Here is a 10,000-nt window from a genome sequence, read left to right on the forward strand (position 1 = left end):
TTAAACAAAAAGGGACAAAAACTTGAAAAAATAACCAAAAATGTCAGCAAAAGCGTTAAAAAAGCAACAAAAAACAGGCAAAAATGGCAGAAAAAGCATCAAAAACGTCCCCCAAAGCAACAAAACTGACCAAAGTGTTGAGCAAGTGTCATCTGTGTGACGTCCTGTTGTGTTTTTCGGCACTATAGCCCCAAATCTAAATTGAACTAAAGCCTGACCCAGCCAGTGGGAAGTCCTGGGGTTAGAAAAGGTTCTGCAGGGAACTCGGTTGGTTCTGTCGGTTCTGATGTGAAGCGATGATCAGATCCAAACACTTTTCATCGTATCTGCAGCTCAAACATGAATCTGAGAGCAGCTGAACTAACAGAGGTTGTTGTGTTTCCTGCTGGGAGCAGAGAGGTTGAAACGCCCCGACAGCCACACTGATCAGCTGACACTGACCCAGTCTTCTCAGCGCTGGTCCAGAGTGAACGCCTGCAGAGGTTACACACTGGTTGTCTTTCAAAACCTTTCTTTTTAGTTAACTCTGGGTACACAACCAACGTTGTCAACGCTGACTTCATGTGTAGAGCCCCTGGTGCAGACTGATGTCATGAAATGGCGTATGTATGACACGCCAATTCGTAAGCCATTTTGGCGTGTTAAGAAGACACTAATCGCTTTTTACTCTCAAACTTTTATTTGATATACATTTACTTTAATTTGTTTAAAATCTGCAGAATTCTGCTCTGCTGATAATAATATAAAATACAATGATCAAGTTAAAATAACTCATGTAAACATCAAGAATCTGTCTGTCTGTCTCTCTGTATGTCTGTGGTGGGTTCAAGGACAGTCAGTAAAACTCACCCAGAGCTCCCTGGCAGATATCGGTCCTGGTGGCTCCGCCCAAGATGAACTCAGGATTAGAGACCAGTTCCTAAAGGAGGCGAGAGCAGAAAACAGATGAGAAAAGGAACCCCCACCAGACTCCATGTAAATAATCAGGACTTTTAGCGTGTATAGAGCCAGCATATCTCCACCAGACTCCATGTAAATAATCAGGACTTTTAGCGTGTATAGAGCCAGCATATCTCCACCAGACTCCATGTAAATAATCAGGACTTTTAGCGTGTATAGAGCCAGCATATCTCCACCAGACTCCATGTAAATAATCAGGACTTTTAGCGTGTATAGAGCCAGCATATCTCCACCAGACTCCATGTAAATAATCAGGACTTTTAGCGTGTATAGAGCCAACATATGTCTATGTTAGGGGTTTATTATCAGGTGAATATAAAAGCCTTATTGCTTATCATTAAATGTGTTCAGTGTTTATTCCTCCGAACAGAAACCTGGACCAGAGGCCCGGGTGCAGCCGTGTTTGTGTGTGTGTGTGTGTGTGTCTGTGTGTGTGTGGGTGTGTGTGTGTGTGTGTGCGTGTCTGTATGTGTCTGTGTGTCTCTGTGTGTGTGTGTGTGTGTGTGTGTGTGTGTGTGTGTGTGTGTGTGTGTGTTGGCGTTACCCTTGCCGAGGCCTGCCTCCACGGGCAGGTCCGACCCGTGTATCAGACTTGATCGGAATAGTGGTAAGATTCCTGAACCAGGTGAGAAGAGAACGGCTCCTTTCTGACGTCATCTCACACCACAGACCTGCTCCTATTAATACACGCTACTTTACTGCAGTAAAAGTACTACCGTATTTTCAGGACTATAAGTCGCACTTTTTTTCCTACTTTGGCTGGTCCTGCGACTTATAGTCAGGTGCGACTTATATATCAAAATATATATAATTTAACATGTTTTTAAATGTTAATTCATACTGAAAACATTACCGTCTACAGCCACGAGAGGGCGCTCTAGGCTTGTGACAACTAGAACGCTGCTGCTAAAGACAACTGAGAAAGAAAAGAGATAACAACCTGCAGGTAGTAAAATATGCAGCAGAAAACGGTAATCGAGCAGCAGAATGAAATGAGGGAGAAACTTGTGAGGGAGACTGGAGAACAGGTGACTCTTACTGCAGTGAAGAAATCAGAGAAAGCTAATCGGCTAATCGGCTAATGGCGGGCTGAGAGCGAGACGGCCAGAGCTGGAGGAACGAGTCGGGAGGGGCTCGTCAACGGTGCAGCTACGTCTCCACGCCTTTTAACCCATCATGCTCCACGCCCTGGTAGCTGGTTGTTCTGGGTGCTATTGTGTAGTTCAATAACTGTTAATGTGTTACGTTAACAAACCGGACACCTACTGTATTCAGCCTGTTGTTCTGGGTGCTGATGTTGACAGATGAAAAAAAAAAATTGTGTGTGTGTGTGTGTGTGTGTGTGTGTGTGTGTGTGTGTGTCTGTGTGTGTCTGCGTGTGTCTCTGTGTGTGTGTGTGTGTGTGTATCTGTGTGTCTGTGTGTGTCTGCGTGTCTCTGTGTGTGTGTGTGTGTATCTGTGTGTCTGTGTGTCTGCGTGTCTCTCTGTGTGTGTGTGTGTGTCTGTGTGTGTCTGCGTGTCTCTCTGTGTGTGTGTGTGTGTGTGTATCTGTGTGTCTGTGTGTGTCTGCGTGTGTGTTGTGTGTGTGTGTGTATGTCTGTGTGTGTGTGTGTGTGTCTGTGTGTGTCCGTGTCTCTCTGTGTGTGTGTGTGTGTGTATCTGTGTGTCTGTGTGTGTCTGCGTGTCTCTCTGTGTGTGTGTGTGTATGTCTGTGTGTGTGTGTGTGTGTGTGTGTGTGTGTGTGTCTCTCTGTGTGTGTGTGTGTCTAAGATGGTGGCAAGTAGCAGCTCCTGTGCAGGTTAACTGTTGTTTGTTGTAAAATCTAAACAACCACACCCGTAGTAATTACCATCGTTAATGTGATATGTGCATGCACCCCCCCCCCCAGTCAGAATGTACACCCATGATTCAGTACTGCAGTAGTGACCCTAGTAGTAGCAGTAGTAACTCTAGTACTTTCTGACACCAGCTGTAGTTATTAGCAGTGATGAGTCCAGGGAGTATTGTGCTACTCATACCTTAGTGATGGTTGGAGTAATTAATTTGTACCATGTACTCGAAAAAACTTCAGAAAGTACCTAGTTCAGAAAGGTTATCAGCTGAATAGTTTAGCGCAGGGCTAACGGACCCAGTGATGCATCTCGTAGTTACCCTACCTATCGTTCGAATGATACCAACGTCTACACTAGTATATATATCTATAAAACGAGTGGATTGAAAGTTTGTAGTACACCAGAAGTTTATGTAAATAACACTTGCTCGCTCTCTTCTGCTCTTCGCTGTTGTTGCTGCTGTGAGACGAGTGCTTAGGCCGTCTCTACAAATTACAAACAACCGAAAAGAGATGCAACAAAAATATTTATTAATTTAACTTTTTTTTTTAAAGTAAGTGCTGTAATATAACTAGCAGGAGACAAGTAATAATTGAGGTAAGTTTGGAGACATTACCTTATTTAATCATTAAATGAATAAGTATTTTTGTTGTATCTCTTTTCGGTGTTGTAATTTGTAGACAGCCCTAAGCACTCGTCTAACTGCATGTAGCAGCAGCAGCAACAGAGAGCAGGCAAGTGTTCATAAACTTCTGGTGTACTTTCAAACTTTCCAATCCATTGTTTTATGAGAGCATAACCTATATGTACTAGTGTAGAAGTTTGGTATCATTTCGGGCATTATTAGTGCAGTAACTTACAAGATACAAACGTGGGTCCATTAGCCCTGCGCTAATCTATTCAGCTGATAACGCTACTCTAGCTAACTCTCCCAATGTTAGACCCAGGTGAAAAAAGCTTCTGGGGGGGTGTTTGGCTCGAGGTCATGGTGCAAAGGACCCTAGGGTGAATTACTCCCAACCATCACTTTAAGAACTGAGTATTATGCTACTTATACCCTTAAGAACTGAGTATTGACTTATACCCTTAAGAACTGAGTATTGTGCTACTTATACTTACAGTGAGTATTGTGTGTATTAAGTGATATTGTGAAGACCTGCTGCGTGCCACTGGTCCATGAGTTTGTCTATGTATTGTGCTGCATCTGTAATATTTGTGTCCCTGTATCATTTTTCTTCATGTGGACATAAATAAATGGTTAAAATGTGTGTGTGTGTGTGTGTGTGTCTCTGTGAGTGTGTGTGTTTGTGTGTGTGTGTGTGTGTGTGTGTGTGTGTGTGTGTGTGCAACTGTGAATTATGGACAATATCTATTAAAATATACAGATATACAAGTGATAAAACACAGATATGTCTTAGAGAGTATGTTTCTGATCATGTGAGGCAGTTTCCCTCCCTGTGACTCAGAGAGGGAAACACCTCTCTTTATGGGCGTAGTGACTCATCTCTCTGCTATGGAGGATCTCTGATTATGGGCGTAGTGACTCATCCCTCTGCTATGGAGGATCTCTGAGTGTGGTCGTAGTGACTCATCCCTCTGCTATGGAGGATCTCTGAGTGTGGTCGTAGTGACTCATCCCTCTGCTATGGAGGATCTCTGATTATGGGCGTAGTGACTCATCCCTCTGCTATGGAGGATCTCTGAGTGTGTGTCTAATCTACACACAATCTTTGTTTTTAAGACTGTTTACACGTACGTGGTTATTGTTACAACCGGAGACATTTCCCTTCGTTTGTTCCCTTCGTTTGTTCCCTTCGTTTAAACACAAACGGAGAATTCTCCTCTGAAACCGAGTCTTTCTAAAAACTCCGGCCAGAGTGGAGATTTTGGAAATCTAAACGGAGGTTTAGGCAGCCGAGAGAGAGAGAGAGGAAGTGATTGGTTGCTGTTGTTGCTATTTTCTGGATTTTAATTGGGTAACGTGAGCTTGAGCTTCTCGTTACACCACCACCTACAGGTCTCGTTACACCGGCACCTACTACAGGTCTCGTTACACCGGCACCTACTACAGGTCTCGTTACACCGCACCCTGCAACAGGTCTCGTTAAACCGCCACCTACTACAGGTCACGTTACACCGCACCCTGCTACAGGTCTCGTTACACCGCGCCCTACTACAGTTCTCGTTACACCGCCACCTACAGGTCTCGTTACACCGCACCCTGCTACAGGTCTCGTTACACCGCCACCTACTACAGGTCTCGTTACACCGCACCCTGCTACAGGTCTCGTTACACCGCGCCCTACTACAGTTCTCGTTATACCGCCACCTACAGGTCTCGTTACACCGCCACCTACAGGTCTCGTTACCCTACTACAGGTCTCGTTAACACAGCCTACTACAGGTCCGCACACCTACTACAGGTCTTGTTACGCCGCCACCTACAGGTCTCGTTACACCGCCACCACCTACAAGTGTCGTTACACCGCCACCTACAGGTCTCATTACTCCGCCACCTACAGGTCTCGTTACCCTACTACAGGTCTCGTTACACCGCGCCCTACTACAGGTCTCGTTACGCTGCCACCTACAGGTCTCGTTACACCGCCACCACCTACAGGTCTTGTTACACCGCCACCTACTACAGGTCTCGTTACACCGCGCCCTGCTACAGGTGTCGTTACACCGAACTCTACTACAGGTCTCGTTACACCGCCACCTACAGTTCTTGTTACACCGCCACCTACAGTTCTTGTTACACCTCCACCTACAGGTCTCGTTACACCGCGCCCTACTACAGGTCTCGTTACGCCGCCACCTACAGGTCTCGTTACACCGCCACCTACAGTTCTTGTTACACCGCCACCTACAGTTCTTGTTACACCGCCACCTACAGTTCTTGTTACACCTCCACCTACAGGTCTCGTTACACCGCGCCCTACTACAGGTCTCGTTACGCCGCCACCTACAGGTCTTGTTACACCGCCACCTACAGGTCTCGTTACACCGCCACCTACAGGTCTCGTTAAGGCCAGGACACATCAGGCCGATTATCGGCCATGGGACAGTCTGGCAAGGTCAGTGACTCAAATCTGTTCGGTGTGTCCCGTGCCGTCGTCCGTCTGGGGGGCTGTCGGCGTTCATTTTGTCCGACCTGACGTGTTCGGCCGGCGGCAGGGCAGTCGGACTCACCCGGAAATGAGGAGCGGAATGAGGTGACTACAGTCTCTCAAAATCTGAAGAAAATCTTTTAAACTGACCTTTGTTGATCTGAAATGAAGACAGATTCAGCAACTGCACGGCCTATTTCTATTATTCTATAAAATGTTTTCAGAAACACGTGTCAGTGAACTATTTTAGTACAATATGAGACCGTATTCTGAACGGCCGCCATGACAGTCTGGCTCGGAATTTCCGGAGAAAACAAACCCATGTGACGCGTTCATCCAATCAGCTGCTGGTTTTCATTTCTTGGGCAACATTACAGATTAGCGCCGCCTGCTGTTATGGAGATGTATTAAATCTCGTCTCCTCTCGTCTCTTTGGTCTGTTCTGTGGCAGTTTTTTGGACCTCGGGGACGCGACTGATCATATCGACGGGGTCTTCTGTCAACAGTCGCCCGTCGGCTATATGTGTCTACACCATTACTCCGCCACCTACAGGTCTCGTTACTCCGCCACCTACAGGTCTCGTTCGCCACCGCCACCTACAGGTCTCACGCATCTCCCACCTACAGGTCTCGTTACACTTCCATCTACAGGTCTCAGCATAACAGCCATCTACAGGTCTCACATAACCGCCACCTACAGGTCTCGTTACACTGCCACCTACAGCCACCTACAGGTCTCGTTACACTGCCACCTACAGGTCTCGTTACGCCGCCACCTACAGGTCTCATTACACTGCCACCTACAGCCACCTACAGGTCTCGTTACTCCGCCACCTACAGGTCTCGTTACACCGCCACCTACAGGTCTCGTTACACTTCCACCTACGGCCACCTACAGGTTTCGTTACACTGCCACCTACAGGTCTCGTTACACTGCCATCTACAGGTCTCGTTACACTGCCACCTACAGTCACCTACAGGTCTCGTTACACTGCCACCTACAGGTCTCGTTACACTTCCACCTACAGTCACCTACAGGTCTCGTTACACTGCCACCTACGGCCACCTACAGGTCTCGTTACACCGCCACCTACAGGTCTCATTACACTGCCACCTACAGGTCTCGTTACTCCGCCACCTACAGGTCTCATTACACTGCCACCTACAGTCACCTACAGGTCTCGTTACTCCGCCACCTACAGGTCTCGTTACACTGCCACCTACAGGTCTCGTTACACCTCCACCTACAGGTCTCGTTACTCCGCCACCTACAGGTCTCGTTACACCGCCACCTACAGGTCTCATTACACTGCCACCTACAGGTCTCGTTACGCCGCAACCTACAGGTCTCATTACACTGCCACCTACAGCCACCTACAGGTCTCGTCACTCCGCCACCTACAGGTCTCGTTACACTGCCACCTACGGCCACCTACAGGTCTCGTTACACCGCCACCTACAGGTCTCATTACACTGCCACCTACAGGTCTCGTTACGCCGCCACCTACAGGTCTCATTACACTGCCACCTACATGTCTCGTTACACCTCCACCTACAGGTCTCGTTACTCCGCCACCTACAGGTCTCGTTACACTGCCACCTACAGGTCTCGTTACACCTCCACCTACAGGTCTCACACCCACCACCTACAGGTCTCGCACTCGCCACCTACAGGTCTCTTACACCTCCACCTACAGGTCTCTACACTGCCACCTACAGGTCTCGTTACACCTCCACCTACAGGTCTCATTCCACCACCTACAGGTCTCTTCTACACTGCCACCTACAGGTCTCGTTACACCTCCACCTACAGGTCTTGCTTCTCACACCTACAGGTCTCGTTACACCGCCACCTACAGGTCTCATTACACTGCCACCTACAGGTCTCTGCTACGCCAAACCTACAGGTCTCATTACACTGCCACCTACAGCCACCCACAGGTTCAAGTATTCACACTACAGGTCTCTTACACTGCCACCTACGGCCACCTACAGGTCTCTCTACACGCCACCTACAGGTCTCATTACACTGCCACCTACAGGCTTACGCAGCCACCTACAGGTCTCATTACACTGCCACCTACATGTCTGCTACACCTCCACCTACAGCATTCCCACCTACAGGTCTCACACTGCCACCTACAGGTCTCTCACACCTCCACCTACAGGTCTCGCATCTCCCACCTACAGGTCTCAGTACCCGCCACCTACAGGTCTCTGCTACACCTCCACCTACAGGTCTCGTTACACTGCCACCTACAGGTCTTGCTACACCTCCACCTACAGGGTCTTCACACCGCCACCTACAGGTCTCAATCAGCCACCTACAGGTCTCGTTACACCTCCACCTACAGGTCTCGTTACACCGCCACCTACAGGTCTCGTTACACCTCCACCTACAGGTCTCGTTACACCGCCACCTACAGGTCTCTTTGTGGGCTTTTTCCTCCTTTATTTGACAGGACAGCTGGGGGTGTGTGTGTGTGTGTGTGTGTGTGTGTGTCTGTGTGTGTGTGTGTGTCTCTGTGTGTGTGTCTCTGTGTGTGTGTGTGTCTGTGTGTGTGTGTGTGTGTCTCTTTGTGTGTGTGTGTGTGTGTGTGTGTGTCTGTGTGTGTGTGTGTGTGTCTGTGTGTGTGTGTGTCTCTGTGTGTGTGTGTGTCTCGCTGAGCTGCTTTTTATGCTCAACTCAACAAACCTCAAACCAAACTCCATTCACAGAATCCAGCTTTTTAACTCCTCCTCACTGAACCCAACATATAGAAATATAATCAAAGACCAACGATCTGACTAAATAGAAAAGCAGTTGATAAAGTTATAGAGAGAAAAAAGGGGTTTTGTTGCTGAGATATCATCAGCCTGTCAATCACTGCTCTGTACCAAACTCCATTAAAATAATGACAGTTTTAACTCTCACTGACCGTCACTGCATGTAGGATAAAGCTCAGTATGTCTGATACACAGATTTTTGGGAGATTCCGGAGTTTTTGGTACACTGGGGCGGAACACAATCACTCTGAAAGTATTCTGCCAACAAACTAAAATACTGAGAGATGCTGTCACCGCTAGTCATCTGGTTGGCTCTGAACCAAACTCCATTACAATAATGACTGTTTTAAGTCTGTTTTTCTACATAAGGGCGGAGAGTCACTCTCAAGTATTTTGCCAACAAACTAACTCTCTTCCGCCTTCACCACCGCAGCCACCACGCCCCTCCAACCCCCACCCACTCCCCCAGACCCAGACCCAGACCCGGACCAGACCCAGACCCAGACCCGGACCCAGACCCTGGTTCTTACCTTGGGTCTCTTCCAGGTGACTCCGCGGACCTTCGGGGAGCTCCGGCCCAGATCTTTGAAGCCCAGAGCCTCGGGCTCGGCGGGGAAAGTCGGGTCGCAGAAGAGTCGACCCTCCGCGCAGCATTGCGCGCGCAGAGCCGCGAAGTTCTGGTTCAGGTAAGGGACCGCGTTGGCGTTGGTTCCGAAGCCCGCGGCCAGAGCCCGCTTCTTGGCCAGAGTGGACGCCACGCCGGACATTATAGCGCAGAAGAAGAAGAAGACGGAGGAGAAAAGTTCAAATCAGTCCGCAGAACTTTTCCTCTCGGAGAGGAACTGTCAAACACCGTCACAGAGTTACAGACCTCCGCCCTGATAACCAGAGGAGGAGTCAGTCTCTCTCTCTCTCTCTCTCTCTCTCTCTCTCTCTCTCTCTCTCTCTCTCTCTCAACATTCACTACTCTGGTTTGGTTGAAATAAACTTACAAATTTACATGGAGTCTGGTGGAGATATGCTGGCTCTATACACGCTAAAAGTCCTGATTATTTACATGGAGTCTGGTGGAGATATGCTGGCTCTATACACGCTAAAAGTCCTGATTATTTACATGGAGTCTGGTGGAGATATGCTGGCTCTATACACGCTAAAAGTCCTGATTATTTACATGGAGTCTGGTGGAGTTTGGTGATGGTGATTTCGGGGCTGTTTCATGTTAAACTAAAAGGATCTTACTCTTTAACTAAAAGGTCTATCTCTGTAGGGATCCATCCCATAATGTTGTCAGACACTTAGAATAATAATCTGAGTCTTTCAGCAGCAACAACA

The 10,000-nt window shown here is 48.0% G+C and overlaps 1 protein-coding gene across 1 annotated transcript in view; it reads right to left on the reverse strand.

Annotated features, from left to right (window-relative positions):
- Positions 1-9,552, reverse strand: part of LOC120566106 (calpain-2 catalytic subunit-like) — a 41,707-nt gene extending 32,155 nt beyond the window's left edge. Inside the window, exons 1-2 of the mRNA XM_039812374.1 lie at positions 9,199-9,552; positions 850-919 (exon numbers count right to left, since the gene is read on the reverse strand). Of these exons, the coding sequence (XP_039668308.1) occupies positions 850-919; positions 9,199-9,435 (307 nt within the window). The 5' untranslated portion in view covers positions 9,436-9,552. The remainder of the gene's footprint in view (positions 1-849; positions 920-9,198) is intronic.
- Between the last annotated feature and the right edge of the window lie 448 nt (positions 9,553-10,000).

The sequence above is a fragment of the Perca fluviatilis genome, chromosome 1 (assembly GCF_010015445.1).
Source record: "Perca fluviatilis chromosome 1, GENO_Pfluv_1.0, whole genome shotgun sequence".
NCBI classification, from domain to species: Eukaryota; Metazoa; Chordata; class Actinopteri; order Perciformes; family Percidae; genus Perca; species Perca fluviatilis.